Raw genomic sequence first — 18,556 nt, 5'->3', positions numbered from 1 at the left:
GCGGTAGTATTAGTTACAGTAGCAGTGGTGCCAGTAGTTACTAATTATTGATAGTAATCATGTTATAAATTCAATAGCTTCTACTATCTGTACATGCAAATGACTGTCATTAAAATTGTGATGGCATTGATAAAAAGAAAAAAGTGTTTTTAATTTTGAGATGTTTTGGATAATTCAGTTTGTTTTAATAAGAAATATTTTGCTTTATGTCAGAAAATAATTTTCAACCTGATCGGGCACCTGCTTTTTATCTAAATCACCTTTTAAACTTTTAAGCGATATTAAGTTTAACATGTTCTTAGTTTGATAATTGTAATTTACCTTTTTAGTTTTTAAATTTATTACAATTTATTTTCAACTCTTTTTTACCATTTTTTGGATTAAACAGTACCGATCTAAGATTTTGTCTTATGTTTTTGAATGCCTATAGTTTTAAAATAAATTTCATTTTTGTGGTTCACACTTGTGTCAGTAACGCTGTCGTCAGTGATGTCTTCCCAGCCGATCGGCCACGATGTTGCCGACACTCCCATGAAATTCCACTATCAAGAACATCAACATGAACGTGGAGCCAAAAATATTTTCAGGGTTGGCTCAAGGAACAGTCAAGTTAGCATTTTTTTGTCTAAATTTAATTAATTAATTAAATTATATTATAATAATTGAAAAAATTTTTTCTGTCTAAAAGTATGGTTTCTTGATTTTCTTTTAGGCTTAAAAAACTATTGTAAACTTAAAATTAAAAAACATTTTTATTTTTTCATCAAAAATAATTAATTCACCTAATACTAATTTAACTTAGAAATTATAAATGTAACTTGAATAAGGTTTTTATATATTTAAAAATTTAAATTTTAAATGAACTAAATTATATAAGTTACAGTTACATTTCAAAAAAATTAAGCTAGCATTGATACAGACGAAAAAAGTCATAGAACTCCTCTCAGAAAAATTTCCAGAGCACGAATTTGATATTGGTTAGATGTACAACATTCACCTTTTTTTTAAAAAGTTCATTCACGTAATAATTTTCGGTTAATTTTTCAAAATTTAATGACAGAATAAATTCTAAAAATAAACTAAATAAATATTGAAATTAATAATTCAGTGTCTATGACGACGACTGGTGATAACATTATAGATAAAGCGTTGTGGAAGGTGAGTGAATGGTAAATATTAATTTTTATTTTTCTATATTTATGTTTTATTTCACTTCGCAAATGTTAATTTTATTCAATCTTTAATTTATGTATTTTGCTTACTTTAATTTCACATAATATCTTACGTTTTGTTTGTGTGTTTGTGTGTGTGTGTGTGTGTAATGTCAGCATAAGCATTGAAAATTATTTCATAATAATTTTTTTATTAAAGTAAATTATTTTTCCTGACCAATCACAGATTGGGGAAAAAAGCCTGTTTACAAAAGAGTTAGAGATTGCACTAATCGAAAACAAAGTAGACTTTGTGGTGCACTCTTTGAAGGATGTCCCTACTGAACTGCCGGAGGGATTAGCTGTCGGGGCCATCATCAAGTTATTGTTTTTTAAGTACTATGTTTAGTTGTTGTTTTTGTTGTTACTTCTATTGTTGTTCATTTCAGTAAAAGATAAGCACATGCATAAGTAAACACACACACGCGCGCACACACACACGCACACATATATATATATGTGTGTGTTTATATGTATGAAATTAGGAGAGATGACTCTAGAGATGCACTTGTGGTAAGAAAGGGGTGTGCTGCAACAAGTCTCGATACCCTTTCCAATGGAAGGTAACATTATTGGCACATGTATTGCTATCGCTTAATTTTTTTGTATCATTAAGTTGTTGTAATTTTTTTCAATTGTTACTCTTTGCTATTGAGTAAATTTTAATCATCTTTCTTCGCCATAACCATTCTAGTACGGTGGGCACAAGTTCGTTAAGGAGGACTGCTCAACTTAAAAAACTTTACCCTAACTTGAAAATACTAGATGTGGTTAGTTATGGTTAACTAATTGTTTAGTTATTAGTTACTTCAATATTTTTTGTACTGCATTTTTAATTTTAAACCATCATGAACATTCAAAAAATGATAGACATATGATTACTTTTTAATTTAAATTGAAGCAAATGCTAATCAGTAATCAGCTAACAGTTAATTATACAGTAACTGCATAAATATAAATGGCATAACTACTGCCACAACCAACTTGAATACATAATTATTACATCTTTTACTACTACACTACTACTACATTAATAACCTTTTTCATTCTCAGAGAGGCAACTTGAATACTCGCTTGAGGAAGCTAGATGAGGATGGTGTATTTGATTCTCTCATCCTGGCCACAGCTGGTCTTCAGAGGCTTGGCTGGCACTCCAGGATCACTCAGGTACATATATATATGTCTGTTGTAAACTATTTTATATTGATGACTGGCTTTGTTGTAAGCTTATATGATGCCTATTTTTATAGTTATTGCTTTACTGTTGCTACCGTTATTGCAATGATTGGGGATTTTTTCAAAGTGGTTTTCACTTGACAAATTTCTAACTACAGATTATACCTCCAGAGGAGCTAATGTATGCAGTGGGCCAGGGAGCAATGGCTGTTGAATGTAGGGCAGACGATATTGTGACCCTTGACCTCTTGGCATTAGTGAACGACCTCGAAACTTCACTTATGTGCATTGCAGAGAGAGCTTTCTTGAGGAAGCTTGTACATACCATCTAATTACTTTTAATTTTTTCTTAATTTATTTTAACTTTTAAACGGATATTCACTTTATTTAGCAATACATACCTGAACTAGATTCAAAGTATCCTTTTGTGTTCATTTTCTACAACTTTGATAACTTCATGTCTCAATGATTTTACTGAATATTATATAAAAATATTATATAAATGATATGATGATATCTTTGAAGGAGGGTGGCTGCAGTGTTCCAGTGGCTGTCAACTGCTCCATCCAGAAAAACGAGGTTTGCTGTCATTATTTTGCCAACAGTAGTAGCAGCTTGAAAAAGTGGCTCAATGTAAATTATTTTCATGACTGATGTTGACAATGTGTAGTATCTAAATGTAGCTTTAAGACTTAGTTTTATCAAATTTTGACACCCTGTTTTTGTCTATCTTAATTGCCAGTTGAGACTGGCAGGTGCAGTGTACAGTTTGGATGGGAGTGAACAGGTCAAAGGTGAAGTGTCACTCATTCTTGAAGGTTACGAGGCTGGGGACAGCTTCGACCACGTTCAACGTCCTCATCATCAACAGCACCGTCGTTATTGTAAATCTAAGCATGATAGAGATGTTGGTTTTCTTATTTTTAATTACTTTTTTAACTACACTCCCACAGATTTCTGTTAAGAGTTAACGATACTATACGGTTCATCTTTTTTCATGCGCGTGCACTTATCTTAATTAGAATAATGCTTTGAATAGCAAATAGCATACAGTCTCCACTCGTACAATTAATCACCCACGTCTAGCGATATGTAGCCGTTCTCTTGCCAGGCGTTCCAAGCAGTCTGAAAAGCCAAGCAGAGCAGTTGGGACTGCGGCTTGCTGATGAACTTAAAAGCAGAGGAGCTGATCCAATCCTGATTGAAGCTAAGAGGCAAGCAGCTGAAGACATCTTGAAACAGAAAGAAAGCAGAGATAATATGAAGAAACAGGCCAAGTAGTCTCGTCTTGAATAAAAATTTAGTTTCGAAATTGATGTAGTCAGTGAAATTGCAAGTTTTTAAATTTTTACTCCATCAGAATGAATTATCTCATTTCTTAATGTCGTTCGTTGCATGTTTTATTTTAGTTATTTATTTCTTTGACCGGATCAAATTTTAGGAGTATAAAAATATTTTAATGATTTCATTACTCCCTTCATTGATTTTGAAAATTTATTTTGCCCTATTATGAGAGTTCGAAAAAATCTATGCACAAGACCTTCACAAACATAATTTTATTGATGTGAAATTAAAAGAAGTGGATTGATTGAGAGTCAAAACAACCAGCTTGATATAAAATAACCAATCAGACGACGATCACAAGTTCCATTTAATTTAACATAATTTGATATTATATTACCACGACCGAAAAAATAATGAAATAGATTTATTTTGCAATCGATCAATTATGAAACGAAAATTTATCATAAAAAATTATTCAATGGTCACTAAATCTAGTCCGCTTCCTTGGAGGCAGACCGACATCACTGTTACTCTGGCGACTGTTAGTAGAGTTATTAGAATGTAGAGATGAGCTGGACTTAGAATTGATTTGTGACTGAGCCGGTAGTAGCAATTTTATGGCGCTTGTGTTCAACTTCTCATTCGTCAATAAATCTTTCATGGAAGCCATTTTCTGGCTCTCTAAAAGCAGCTGCGTTCGTTTTCTTACATTCTGCTGGGCCGTCGCGTCATTTTGCTGCCTTTTGTTTCCCCCAACGTCGACTCCATTATTATTGTTATTAATATGATCTAGGGCGAGGTTATTTCCATTTTTTGATGCATCTTCAACCTCTTCAGCACTCCTGATTTCCACGTTCGTGCGTGCCTCAGGGACGAACTTTGAAACGATGAAGGCCATGTTGTTTGCCCAGATGATGTGCAGAACGGGCATGGTGCTGCCTTCCTCCCACTTACAAATCCCATCAAAAAATCTCAAAACATCTGCATAGCAATCAGAGTCGTACAGCAATAAAGAAGGTGATGACTTTGATGAGAATTTATTTGGAGAATTTGTTTTAGTTGCTGAGACGTTGCTGCTATTGCCAGAAAGTTGTTGTTTCTGTTGATTTGTGGATGAAATAGTTGTACAAACGATGTCTTTATTATCATTACAATGATCAGTAGTACCATCAACATTTTCAGTTATACCTCCTGCATTATTCTTGTTGGCAGTATCAGTAGTATCAACGCCAGAAGTATTATTACTTACATCGGCATTAATAATATCACCGCCAATATTTTTATCATTAGAGCTGCCAGATTTCTGATTAGGCTTTAATTTTTTCTTACTCTTCTTCTGATGAGATCTTGAAGGCACAGATGGTGCAGCATTCGAATTATTATTATTATTATTACTATTGTTTTCTACGACAGCGCAACACGTTCTTATTATATTTGGCATGATGTCGTTTGCAATTTCATGGAATTCTCTGTACAATTCATCATCCTCTCTGTTGTAGTTAAAACTGGAAAAAAGAAATATTCTATTTATGAAATAATAATAATTTGATAGTATTAACAAATAATAAAAACATAAATGTCATCGAGTGGAATGGCAGATCAAAAAAAAAATAAAACTTTCTATCATCATCTCAGATATTCAACATACCCGTCACCACTGCAAACATAAACGTGCCAAACAGCCATCATTATCATCGGCAATATCGGTGAACCAACCAGCTGGCTACAGCAGCAGCATCAGCCCAACTTCTGATAGCATCCTTGTACCTCCTTCTCCTGTAAAAATAATTCCCCAGATATGTGTGCGGGTAAATCTTCGAGTCATCGTAATAGGTCATAGAAATGTTGATAGCCTGTTTGTATAACTGCAACGATGACGGGCGTTTGTGATCTTTTTTTGTATCTGTTGTATTGTTGGTATTTTGCATATTTGTACATGATGTTGTTGGTGTATTTGTGGTATTGTTGGAATTTGAAGTATGTGACGCTATAGTATTTGCTGTTGTGTCAGTTTTAGTACTAGTATGTGATGTTTCTATTAATGGTGGTTTGATGCTGTTGCTTATGTCATGGTTGTCGTTAGTTAATACAGAAGTATTTACTATATTATTATTATTATTATTATTATTATTATTATTGCACAATTTACTGTCTTTGTTAACAATCTTGTTATTATTATTATTATTATTATTGTTGTTGTTGTTGTTGCTGAAGTATGATGGTTGAATTTCTTCTAGATCAGCAAGCGTGCTTAAGGCAATTGGATATCTAAATTGGAATAGTAATAATAAAAGTAGTAGTAATAATAATAATAATAAAAAGAAGAATAATCACAGGAATAATAATAATAAAGTGATAAATGTTACTGTTCAATTCGCCATGCTATAAAAATTCTTTCAAAAAAATTTTTTCCGTTAAAATCTCTTCGAGTGAACTTTTTTTCATTCTACCTTTTTAGGTGCCCTAGGTCATGCATGATCCATAATATCCTCTGTTTTAAATTATGATATTAAAATAAATTATAATGGGAAGTTAATCATAAAATTGAATTAAAAAACTATAAAGAAGCTAAAATCCATAATAAAAGTGTTATACAGAAAATGTGTATAGTCCTTATAAGAAGTTAAGATGTAACTTTTATTAATGAAATGTTAAACATTCAAAAGATACAAAATACACAATATACAAATGATCTGTTAATATGATATGTTATGCATACAACATATGTATACAAAAATATACAAACTTTTTGTATGGCAGCCATCTGGTAGCTTTCCATAGTAGCATGGATGATTGTGTTAATGGCAACAACTAAGATGGCCACCTCTTCCTGCCTGTTGCATATCATCGGATGTTCATACAACCAACTCTTCTCCGGAGCAGTTTTACTGACTGGGTGGCCCCGACGATCTTCTGTGCCTTTTCCTGTTTACGATTAGGGATTAGGGTGAAACTAATCACAGTGATTAATTTTTTCACAATTGCTTAAAGTTAGGTTAATAGTTTCTAATTAAATAAAGTAATTTAAATGGTTACTACTAGAAGTTTGATATTACAAAAGTTTAAAAATTTTTTAAATGGTTAAACAGTTTTTGCAAAATTTTCTTTTAATCATTATTCTGCAAACACACAAGTACTTAAATAAGCACATATACAGGCACACACATACACATATAAATGCATTCATAAATATATACAATATATATATATATATATATACATACAAACAAACACACCATGCCATGTGATTTCAGAAGTGAGACACTCATTCTTGCCATGGACAGCCCACACGTGGTCCTCCGTCACTGCCATGTGCACATCCTTAAGTCCCAAAATCTGACATCCTGCTATCACTCCAAAGGCCATTCCAAAACAATCCATCTTCTGTTCTGTGTGTGAAGATAAATAATAAAAAACACCAATATTCAAAAACAATGAAAAGTGATTTTTGCATTATTATACTTTTAGTTATTAAATTCATTTATAATTTAATCAATTCTTAAATTTTAACTAGGTTATCTATAAAATGATTGTAATGATTTACAAATGCTCACCACTGAAAAGTGTATTTAAAAACTGTAAATGCCCTTTGTCTTTATAGAAAGTTCTACTCAGAGTTGTCCAGAGAACATCAGAAACTTTTTTCAGAAGTCCAGTCGAAGTGTACATGGAATGTTCAAAAAGTGATAAATCAACATTGTCCTTCATGAGTTTCACAAACAACTCAAACAACACATTGACATCTGCTAATTCAATGGTTGGTATGTTTTCATCATCGTTGATGCCATTTTTAGTCTCCTGGCCATCAATTTGATTGACATTTCTGAGAGCTAACAATTCGTTGGGTCTACCTCTCTGACGTTTTTCAAGCGGTTTTTTGATAGTTAACAAATGTTCAACAGTGCCCAGTACAATGGACAGTAGTGTCAAATTGGGTTCCTGATCACTTTTCAACTGATCTTCAAATAAACCAACGACATCGTTTATTTTAGTTAATGGGAATCTCTTAATATCAATTTCTCTTAATTCATCCATAAATAAGAAAACATTTGGTCAGTAAAAAATTTTTTGAAAAGTTTTTGACTTTTAAAAGTGAACGCATGGAAAACAAAAACCATAGTCATTTTTAATTAAACTTATAGAACTATTTTTTATCTTTGTTTGAAACCGAAAAAATAATGTCATATACATACTTAGAATCATGTGTATAGCATGGAATTGGTTTTTAAATCTCTTTATTCAACTAAATCTAAAAGCTTATTCAATTGTTGTGCATACCTTTCGCGAGAAATATATATAATCGGCATTTGATAGTGTCATTTTACATCACAAGAATCATATTCCGAATGTTTTATTGAATAAACTACACTATTTATTAGCAGATTATTTATTTTACAGAACACATAAATTAACCGCATGTATATAATACGTATGCAGACGAAATCCTCTCTTAAAATAATGCATCATCTAAAACTTGGGCACTTTTTAATTGCAACAGGCATTCATTTAACTAAATATTTTGCTGTCCTCAACTTTTTTGGAGGATGGCCAATAAACTTTGAAAGAAAATTCACTTCTTGGGAAAGAACCCTGCAAAACAATTCATTGAAAAAATGTTTTAACGTTTCTGTGTATCAACGAAATGTGCACATTCCAACTTTACAAAATATCCATTTCCTCATTTCTTAATTTTATTAGTAAACCAGAACATTTACAAAGTATAGCTAAAATTTTGAATAAATAAATTTCCAAAAACTAACTGGATTAGTGACACAGCAATCTGATTGGCTGATGGTATATGGGTCAAATCTGTCGCAGCAGACAATAAGGTCGGGTAGGGGGTAGAGTCGGAGGGCATTATCATAGGACCAGAAAATTGGCTCGACATGGAGAGGCAGTGGACATAGATGGCTCTGACACACCATCGTTTTTACAAACTGAAAATTAAAAATTTTAATCAATTTCTAAACGTCATCCCAATCACCACTATCGTCATCTTAGAGCCATCATTGTTCTCATCATCGTCAATGGTAGTTATAGGAAAAAAAAGTCAAAGTTATATTTATAAGATACCAAAACCATATAATTTTATATTTGACATATAAATTACATATTATACATTGTTAGCTGAACACAAACGTGATTTGGAATGTTATTATCGTTTGGATAGCGTAGACAATTTCGACACATTTTAACAATGATATCTTCTCTGAATATGACGATTTCTTGAGAATAGTATCGCAACCGGCAGGGGTTGGAGGCGAAGATGCAGTTGGATACCTTCTTCATCACTGGCTCGTGAATGAATGCTGGGATTCCTGGTCTAATCAGTGTTGTTAAAAAATTTATTGACGACTGCAAGAATCATTTCTTCAATCATATAAATGTGCCAAAAACAACAAGAATTCAAATCAATTTTCAATGATTTGAAAAATTCTAAAAGGGATCTGTTCTACATGTCAGTGATCTATAGGAAAATAAATTAAACAAGTCTGCAGCTGTAAGGAAAAAAGTTGGCAGTTTGGAGATGCTTTTCAAAAATATGTAACCTACAGATACAAATACGGACGTACTAATTTACACCAACACAAAGTTTAAGAACATATAAGTACATATACACAAGCATGTGCAGTTACGCACGAATACACGCACACATCACGCAAGGACAGAGGCACACACCACACACGGATACCTCGGAAGGATGGGACACGGACCAGGATCTTGAGGTCCGGGAATAAATAAGAATCGACTGGTTTCATTTATTGACGGAAAGTCTGCTATCAGATCGGCCAGTGTTTCAAAGGCCTCTGTAGAAAAACGAAAACTAAAATATCTAAGTCGTCATATTTAAAATCAAGTTTTCAAAACAAATTCACAAACAAAGGAAGAAAAAAATACTAATATGAACGCTAATTACGAATTAAAGCTAATCAACTGAAAAAATTTGTAATTTATTTGACTGAAATGGTCAATATGTTAACTTGATAACCTTTGAGAACTTTCAAATGTTCATGTCCATAAGCCCTGGATAGAAAGTTGCCAGCAAAGACGAAGCAGGAGGGAGGAGTAGGCGAGTACCCATCAAACAGAGTTCTCAGCTTCTGCATCACCTGCATCAGTAATTCACTCATTATCATATAAAAATAATAATTATAATAATAATAATTATTATTATTATTATTACACCAACCTTGTTATCATCGAGCCAGAGATCTGATATGAAGACGAACATGGCATTATCATCCTCCATCTCAAGCTGCTTCAATCTCGCCAGTTCATTTGAGTTCAACTCAGCACTGCCTCCAAACAAATTTATATTACCTAAAAATTGCCTGTTTAGGAGAAATATCAATAAAATGAGGACAAACTTCGTAGGGAAGAGGATTGACAGTTTCACAACCAACGACAACGACAATGATGATCACAATGAAAACAACAACAGTAGCCCATCTTTCCCTTCAAAAGAACAACAACCAAAGACAGCAGACGACCTCGAAACTGCAGACGTTTCAGGTGGCGGGAAACCCAGGGCGTTCACGTGAAAAATTTCGTCGTCATAGCAACCACCAGCTAGGACAAAAGAATTTTCAGTGAACAGGCCAGTGTGGAAGTTGTGTTGGAGTCAGTTCAGGAATTTTTCAAATACTAAATAATAATTTATAATATTATTATCCTAATAATAATAATAATAATAATATCACAATTATAATAATTGATAGTTACAATAATCATAATTTATGAAAGGATATAGTTTTGCTAAGGTTCAATTTGACAACGCCAGTTGGGTCTTCAAGGTACCATACACCCTGAAGAAATGTATCATATTGTATAGATAGTTCATCACATCACATATCACATCACATCAAATCACATTTTGTAACATTAAATAACATCCCATTATATAAGATTAAATTACATCACATTATATAACATTACATTATATAACATAACATGACATCATATATCATTGAATCATGTATCATTTAATATCATATGAACGTTATCACAGGTCATACCATGTCAGAAGTTGGCATACAAATTCTAAAATAAGGTACAAACACAAAAAGCCAAATATAAATTCTAGAATACAAATGCCAAATACCTCTTTCAACTGAGTAAGCATACCCAGAACTATAACGTCCCCTAACTTTGTGGTACTGCCAAGTAAGTAGTCTAAAGTCTTTAGCTGTGTGTATATTTTGTGTATGGATTCATGTATTTGTGCGTGCGTGTGTGTGTGTTGTATGTGTATTTGTATACGTGTGTGTAAGTATGCATGAATGTATTGCTTTATCATCGTTTGTATTGCTTAAAATATTATGTCTGAAATGTTTTTTAAAAGATTAAAAATAGTGAAAAATTTGAAAAATTACTAAATTAAAAATATGGGCAAAAATAATTTCGAAGAAAAAACAAATAAAGTAAGGAAATGAATAATTTAAAATTACGAAAATAATAAAATATAACATAAAAAACTTCAAAAAACTTCGAATTTGTTAGCTCCCTCCCTGGCATTCAGAAGATAGGATGGTGCAAACAGGTCATGCCTTATTGTCCTCTGATAGATGTTTAAGTAGTATAATTACAAACACACACACACACACACACACACACACACACACACACACACACACACACACACACGCATAAACAAACATACACAAACATATACAAACCTGTATACTAAAAAAAATTATACAAACACAAAAAAAAAACACACACACATTAATGCTGGAATGAGACCATATTTTATGCAATATTGTGTGAACTTCTAAAATATTTTACAAACATTTAACACACATACACAAACTTATACAAATGCACACATTAAAAATTGACAAGTAAATAATTAATTATACAAAAATTTAAACATGTACATATAAAAACATTTATACAAACACACACACATATATGCAAGCATTTATACAAACTCACACACATATATGCAAACATTTATACAAACAAACACACATATATACAGACATTTATACAAACACACACACATATATATAAACATTTATCAAACACACACACATATATACAAGCATTTATACAAACACAAACACATTTATGCAAACATTTATACAAACACACACATATATACAGACATTTATACAAACACACACACATATATACAAGCATTTATACAAACACACACACATATATACAACAACAACACACGTTTAGACACATTTTCCCCGAGATCGGGGGTTGCCGTTTGGCTACCTATGATGAAACCGAATGTCATCATAAATATTTTATTGGCTAATTTTAACACAGGACGCTCTTCCTTACGCAACCACAGTTAAAAGCGGTGGGCCTAGCCTTTGATGATCCAACATCACTCACAAGGCAGTGAGGGTCAGTTTAATGTCATAACCAGGACACATACACACACACATATATGCAAACATTTATACAAACACACACACATATATACAGACATTTATACAAACACACACACATATATACAAACTTGATGTATGATATTATATCTATCAAGAAATAACTTGATTTTCCACGAGGAATCAGGGGCCAGAGACTTCTCAACTTTTGAACTTGTAAAATATAGAATAAACAATTTACACAAATAAATTGATTAAAAACAGATAAACTAATCTATTTATATAGAAAGAATAAAAAAAATTACAATAATTTTAAATGAATTTAACAGTTATAATAAAATAAACTGAAAAAAATATTAAGACGAAATAAACTGCCATTCTGGTAAATTCCATTCTTACATGGTAAATTTTTTAGTCTCATTATTATAAGTGAAATGTGGAATGGAGAAGACATCAGTCACTTTAAACACTTCCAGGCTTGCAAAAATAAAAATAAATATTTATAATCAAATTTATAAAATATTATTTTTATCATTCCACTATTATTATCCTTATTATTATTATTATTATTATACAAACAATGGGGTTATTAAATCATAATATTCCTAATTTTAGCATTATAATTAAGCTGCTGAGGCAAAAGAAATAACTTTGTAATTAATTAACATCGTATTCAATAAATTAGTGGCTAATTAATTGACATGAAATAATAGAATTAATAAATATAAACATTTAATCAATCAATATATGAAATAGGTTAGGACTCTAACTTTTCATCAGAGGTTTCATGATTAATGTCTGCAATGGATAGTTCACAGTGCTCTCTGCCAATGACTGGAGATTCTACTAAAAAAGTATTTTTAAATTGATGAATCAATTAAAATGAGATAATTAATTAATATAAATAATGTAATAATACAAGAAATAATTATAGTATTGAATGATTAATTAATTAAAATTACAGGGTAGTTTTTGAATGGACTCAATTAATTTCTCGAGGTGTTCATTCTGATCATCAGCTCCCATGTTTGATAGCACATCATGTAAATATTTTGTGGCATCTCTAATGGTTAGTTATTAGTTAAAAAGTTAATTAATTGAAAATTATTAAAATAAATTAAATTAATATTAAAAATAATCAATTAATTAAAATATTAAATACAAAAAGCCAAATAATAAATGGCAACTTTATCATTATTTATTGCAGTGACTAGTATTTATTTATTATTTCTCATTATTTTGAAATGTTTATTCATATTACTTAAATTTAAAAAAATTAAGCAATGTCTGATGTTGATTGAATAAAATAAAATAAATGTCATTGATGACCTATGTGCAGAATGCAGAGAAGATGGAATTTTATTTAAAGCAAATGAAATTAATCGATGTTTTTAGACAAACCCTTTCAAAGTCAGTCCGTGCATTTTGAATGTAGAAACGATATTATTTTTCAGTTTGACGCTCATTTTTATTTCTTAAATTACAATTAGTTCAGATTTCGTGCGGTTTTTAAGCTAAGATTAATGTTTAATGAGTCTTAGCGTAAAAATTTAGTTTATGGAAAGTCAAGCACTTTTTAAAACTCTTCTTGTTTTATAGCACTCATTGCACGTTTTACCATTTTCCCAATAGAAATATACCATATATAAAAAATGTACCCATGATTTCGACGCATATTTAAAAAAATTTAAACACAAAGACAGTACTTTGTATATCGAACGAACCATCGAGGCAATCAAAACATACGTATTATAGTTAGATCAATTGTTATATTTACAAAAAGAACGTGTCAACGATAAGATAAATATTAACAAACGAATGTTTAATTAAATATACAAGGAAAGTTATATATCATCAATTTCTTTCAAAAAGTGTTTGCATTTCTTCATGAGAACTTTGATGGCTTCAGAGACGAGTACTTCTGGAGGCATGACGCCAGTCGACTCCACTGAAACTGTGGCAAGGATAAAATATTTGAAGCTATGAATTGAATGAAGTTTGGAAATAGAAATTTAACAGTTCTAAGTAATCAAAGATTAACAAATAAACGACTGAACAGACATTTTGAAATCATTACTTTTAGGAAATTAAAGTCAGGAAATATGATTGAAACTTTAAAACTATCTAAACCAATTTCATTGAATAAATTAAACAGCGTCATAAACAGACAAAAACAGACATACATACAATAAATTCGCCCGCAGGACATTAAACACAACCAACAACAACAACAACATACATATGAAATGTTTGATGATGAGATTAATTTGAAAGGCTCCTTTCAACTCTTCGTATCTAAATGCATTCCTACTCAACATGTCTTTCCTACTATCAACAACACGGGCCTCCATCACACCTGGTGAGAAAAGAAAGTAAAATATTTTTTAGAACATTGTCTAATAAAATCATTTTTGTGAACTTTTACATTATTTTAAATTAAAATTTTTTATCAAAACTATAGCGACAATTTTACTATAAAAAACTCTACATAGCTAAATTTTCAAGTAATTTTTTTCATATTAAAGAAAAGAAAAATAATAACACCAACAGAAACTATAATAATTGTAATGTAGATACAATTGAGATAGAAAAAGACAATGCAATAATACAAACCGTTTTCATCTGGAACCAGCTCTATAACTCCCTCTGAGAATGACGATTTCAATAACTCAGCATCTCTGCCCGTCACTTTTCTCAGTAACTTTATTTCCGGTAGGTTTCTATAAAAGGCTGTAGCTGTACGTGTGTGAAGGAAAATTTTTTTTTAACATAAATATAATATAATATAATAAAAAGGAGAATTTCAATTTTGAAATATAAATTTGATAAAAATTAGCTTTGAAGAATTTTATGATTATTGATGAAAATGTTTCAAATTCATTGTAATAGAAGTACAAATTTGATCAAAATTACATTTGAAGGATTTAATTATTGACGAGTATATTTTAGTTATTTTTTTTTTAAATACAAACATCACAAAAATTAGCTTTGATTTAAACTATCAGTAAAAATGCTAATATAATGATTTATATATTTTATCTGAAGTTGTAAACAGGCTGAATAATAACTTAATATTAACAACAATAGTTGTAAGCAATCATAAATATCTATAATTTAAAAATAAAATCCATATTTAAAATTAAACAAAATCTAAAAAAATATAAGAAAAAAACACATAATTACAAGATAATATAGAATAATACTAAACAAAATGTAATAATAATAATATAAATTACGAATAATAGAACGAAATAACTTAAAACAAAAAAAATATGTCAGACACAGACCAACAGGAGAGAATTTTGCATGGTCCTTTCCAATTCCTTTAAAGCAGTAGCATACAATGTCAATTTCCTAAGCATTGTTAAATTTGAATAAATATATATTAAATATAATATAACATTTGAAATTAATATTATAAATTATTATAGAACTAAAATAGTTGTCTGTGTGTTAAAATGTGTGTGTGGTACATACTTGTCCAGGTTTCAACTTTGCTATCAGGATATCATCATCTGCTGGTTTTGGGATTTCATTCTCATCCTAAATGAATGAAAGATTGGTTGAAAATTTAATTTAGAAATGGAAGTAAATATGAAAGATCTGTATGTAATACTACAAAGATATAAAAACAACAATTACAAGTTAATTAAAAATATTAAATAAGAAATTAACTATTATAAAATAAGAAAAAAAGGAAAAAAATTCCTTGATTAATTGATACTAACAGTGTATGTCTGGTCACCAACTGGAAACCATATTAAATCCTTCGTAGTAACTTTAAATGAAAAATTTTAAAATTTATTAAAAACATTTAAACAAAAAACCATCAATTACCAATATTACTTATCAATCACAAATGACATTTAAAAAATAAAACTCATTTTAAATAGTTATAAAACAGAGATATGAAAACCTTTAAAATGATTGTAGAGTTCGTTTTTATCTAGGGTACCTTTCGAAGCCTTCAAATTTTTTTGACATTTAACCTGGAGTTTGAAGCCTATGGAGTCAGTCGCTGTCATTTCTGTGCTGTCTGTCGAAAAAAATTAATTTTTAAAATTAGGAAAAATTAAAATTATCTATATTTTAAATGTTTCAAAGAAATAAAATGACTGAAATTAGAAATGTTACATTGAAAGTTAACTCTGGAAAAAGATATCACAAAAATTTATTATTGGATTTTAAAAAACTAAAAAACATTTTTAGTATTGTTTACAGGAAACATTTAACTTGATATTCCGACTAATTTAATATAATATTCTGACAAAAAACAATCAATTAAAATACTTTTATAATGATAATAAAAGAATGATTGAAGCAAATACCTTTAGGCCTGTATTCAAATAATCTGGCATCTGCTTTGATGGGAACAAGCCCTAACCTATGTGCCAATATCTCATCACTGACGATCGAGGTGTTGTTCCTTATTTCTATTCTGTCTATGGCCATTGTTGGCACCTTCAAATTTTTTAGATAGCAACAATTAAAACTTTTATTCTAAAGAATAGGACTCTAAAACCCTAACATAAGTAAATCATTTTCTTCAAAATTAGCAGTGCATTACAATGCAGTGCTATATTTCAATTCTAACCTCTTCCAATAAAATTCTTCTAAATGAATTAGCAAGTGCTGGATCAATACCGACCATGTCAAACTCCATATCTCGATCATCGATCTTTACTACATCAATCCTAAAAGCCTGGAAATTTTAAATTGAAATTTGTATTTATCTGATTAAAAATTGGTAGACATTACATCAGAAAAGTAAAAATTAAAAAATAAAAACTGACATAAAAACACATCAATAAAACAAGTCAGTAGGATTTAATTAAATAATGATGACAACTAGCTTAGTTTTAAATGAAAAACATCCTAGCTTTTAGCATCAAAATTTTTAATTGGTTGATTTACTATTACTTTATTTTATTTTTAATTATTTAGTCAGTGAATAAAATTAACCAACTTTTTCAAATTTTGACTGGCTCCAACCATCATCAAACCCACTGTACTCCCCAGGAAAATCCGACGAATTTACCTATAAAAATAATTAATTTCAAAATATATTTCAAAAAATGAAAAATTGAAATAAAAAACCAAAATAAATAAAAAACTAAAGAGTGTGTAAAGTGAAATCAAGAGAAGAGGAATGAAATGATTGAAAACCCACATTTGTAACTTCTTTTTCTCCCAAATTAACTTTTCCTCTGAGATCTTCAATGACACTCATCGTGCGCAAAATTATGCAGATTAGCGAAAAATATAACGACGCTCGCAAGTAAGTGACTAAACCGGTGAATTCTTAGCTAACTGGGCAGTCACAAGCAAAAATTAAAGCACGTTTTCGTATTATCGCTTAACAAACAAAGATACCAGCACATTCAACAAAGAACCGGCATTTTAAAAATTAAATTAAGATAAATAGATACCAAACTATAGTATCGTAATTAATAACCATACATTTTTATTATATAGTTAAGCTGTTGTATAAAAGTTAGGACCGGATTTAATATTGACCGTAACCTCTTCAAAAATAAAATTCACATTAAAACAATATTGTAACTTTATTATGAACCCTGGTTCTAGAATAAGAAACCGTTAAAAATGTTGGCAATAAAGCAATAGTAAAGTCGCAAACATATTTACAAGCAAATTGACACAAAAAATAAAAAATTAGGGGCCACCAGAAAAAAACAGATTTCTGTTAAATAGTTAAGGACATCCACTTCAACATTGCAGGGACAGCAAGGACATCCACATTTGTAAATCCTGTTCTGATATAAAAAAAAAAAAATACGTAAAAAGAGGGCGAGTACGATCATGTTAAACAGCTTTAGATCTTCAATTCTTAACATGAATTTCATATGAATTGGGCGGCGTGATGGCCAGCTTTCTTTTCGTACTCTGACAGAGTTTCAATGTGACAAAATCCGCATATCAAATGCTTTGTGTGTGATGCGTCGTTTAGCACGTTTTCATATGCGATGATTTCTATAAATGTTGGAAATTAAAAGATTGAATGAACGAACAAACCAACCAATCAACGAACTAATGAATGAACGAACAAACAATAAATTAACAAAGTTGTTGAGTCGACAAGGTAGGCCTTTGTGGTATGTGGTATAAAATAAAATGAATTTCATTTCAACCTGATGTGTTACGTTTTACTCGAGTATGTTCAGAGGTGGACATGGGTCCATTTTTACTGACCCAACCCAACCCAACCCATCCCAACCCAACCCGCCTGAAAATGCAACTTTTCAACCCAACCCGACCCAACCCAACCCACGACCCATCTGCACAAGTCGCAATTTTACCAAACAGGCAAATTTTTACAAATGATATTTAAAAAGCAGAACTCAAAAATACAAGATCATATGTGTAATAAAACACACTGGTGAAGTAATTACACTGCAAGTGTAATAAAATAACATGAAAATTAATTAAAAATTAAATGTTACTAATATTTTCCCACAACAACGTCAGAAACATCAAACTTTCCATATTTGGCACCTAACTCAACACAGCTCTGCATCAAAT

General features: G+C 30.6%; 4 protein-coding genes across 4 annotated transcripts; 1 reads left to right on the top strand and 3 right to left on the bottom strand.

Moving 5' to 3' along the window:
- Positions 1 to 489: 489 nt before the first annotated feature.
- HELRODRAFT_156805 (hypothetical protein) lies at positions 490 to 3,668 on the top strand (the record flags this gene model as incomplete). The annotated part of the gene is made up of 11 exons (XM_009016801.1): positions 490 to 609; positions 905 to 977; positions 1,109 to 1,158; positions 1,399 to 1,532; positions 1,697 to 1,774; positions 1,906 to 1,981; positions 2,265 to 2,378; positions 2,546 to 2,704; positions 2,913 to 2,966; positions 3,130 to 3,294; positions 3,474 to 3,668. 11 exons carry the CDS (start codon positions 490 to 492, stop codon positions 3,666 to 3,668), a joined length of 1,218 nt encoding a protein of 405 aa, XP_009015049.1.
- Positions 3,669 to 3,871: 203 nt separating this feature from the next.
- On the bottom strand, positions 3,872 to 7,785 carry HELRODRAFT_191256 (hypothetical protein). The gene is made up of 6 exons (XM_009016800.1): positions 7,226 to 7,785; positions 6,908 to 7,060; positions 6,418 to 6,596; positions 6,122 to 6,162; positions 5,388 to 5,939; positions 3,872 to 5,176 (listed from the first exon to the last, which is right to left on the bottom strand). The coding sequence occupies exons 1-6, from the start codon at positions 7,704 to 7,706 to the stop codon at positions 4,147 to 4,149; spliced, it is 2,436 nt and encodes an 811-aa protein (XP_009015048.1). The 5' UTR covers positions 7,707 to 7,785; the 3' UTR covers positions 3,872 to 4,146.
- A 221-nt stretch (positions 7,786 to 8,006) lies between these two features.
- On the bottom strand, positions 8,007 to 13,537 carry HELRODRAFT_191255 (hypothetical protein). The gene is made up of 15 exons (XM_009016799.1): positions 13,418 to 13,537; positions 12,979 to 13,079; positions 12,787 to 12,862; positions 12,416 to 12,493; positions 12,148 to 12,229; positions 11,158 to 11,229; positions 10,774 to 10,857; positions 10,421 to 10,477; positions 10,163 to 10,284; positions 9,862 to 10,003; positions 9,661 to 9,781; positions 9,364 to 9,478; positions 8,811 to 8,994; positions 8,432 to 8,608; positions 8,007 to 8,261 (listed from the first exon to the last, which is right to left on the bottom strand). The coding sequence occupies exons 1-15, from the start codon at positions 13,480 to 13,482 to the stop codon at positions 8,178 to 8,180; spliced, it is 1,560 nt and encodes a 519-aa protein (XP_009015047.1). The 5' UTR covers positions 13,483 to 13,537; the 3' UTR covers positions 8,007 to 8,177.
- A 323-nt stretch (positions 13,538 to 13,860) lies between these two features.
- On the bottom strand, positions 13,861 to 17,246 carry HELRODRAFT_77058 (hypothetical protein; the record flags this gene model as incomplete). The annotated part of the gene is made up of 11 exons (XM_009016798.1): positions 13,861 to 13,970; positions 14,256 to 14,372; positions 14,630 to 14,752; positions 15,304 to 15,370; positions 15,494 to 15,559; positions 15,745 to 15,794; positions 15,933 to 16,052; positions 16,345 to 16,477; positions 16,611 to 16,718; positions 16,983 to 17,054; positions 17,187 to 17,246. The coding sequence occupies 11 exons, from the start codon at positions 17,244 to 17,246 to the stop codon at positions 13,861 to 13,863; spliced, it is 1,026 nt and encodes a 341-aa protein (XP_009015046.1).
- Positions 17,247 to 18,556: the final 1,310 nt, after the last annotated feature.

The sequence above is a fragment of the Helobdella robusta genome (assembly GCF_000326865.2).
Source record: "Helobdella robusta unplaced genomic scaffold HELROscaffold_19, whole genome shotgun sequence".
NCBI classification, from domain to species: Eukaryota; Metazoa; Annelida; class Clitellata; order Rhynchobdellida; family Glossiphoniidae; genus Helobdella; species Helobdella robusta.
Note: the sequence above shows the minus strand (reverse complement) of the source record. Positions and strands in the feature narration are given on the sequence as shown.

What these genes read in the sequence shown, in the direction of transcription:
- HELRODRAFT_191256 (XM_009016800.1), bottom strand. Translation starts at nt 7,706, where the DNA reads ATGGATGAATTAAGAGAAATTGATATTAAGAGATTCCCATTAACTAAA. An exon ending in TTTAAATACACTTTTCAGTG is followed by an intron (nt 7,061 to 7,225) that starts GTGAGCATTTGT and finishes CTTCACACACAG; the next exon opens with AACAGAAGATGGATTGTTTT. An exon ending in GACCTAGGGCACCTAAAAAG is followed by an intron (nt 5,940 to 6,121) that starts GTAGAATGAAAA and finishes ATTCCAATTTAG; the next exon opens with ATATCCAATTGCCTTAAGCA.
- HELRODRAFT_191255 (XM_009016799.1), bottom strand. Translation starts at nt 13,482, where the DNA reads ATGAGCGTCAAACTGAAAAATAATATCGTTTCTACATTCAAAATGCAC. An exon ending in AGGGAGCTAACAAATTCGAA is followed by an intron (nt 10,858 to 11,157) that starts GTTTTTTGAAGT and finishes ATATACACACAG; the next exon opens with CTAAAGACTTTAGACTACTT. An exon ending in GAAACGTCTGCAGTTTCGAG is followed by an intron (nt 10,004 to 10,162) that starts GTCGTCTGCTGT and finishes TCTCCTAAACAG; the next exon opens with GCAATTTTTAGGTAATATAA.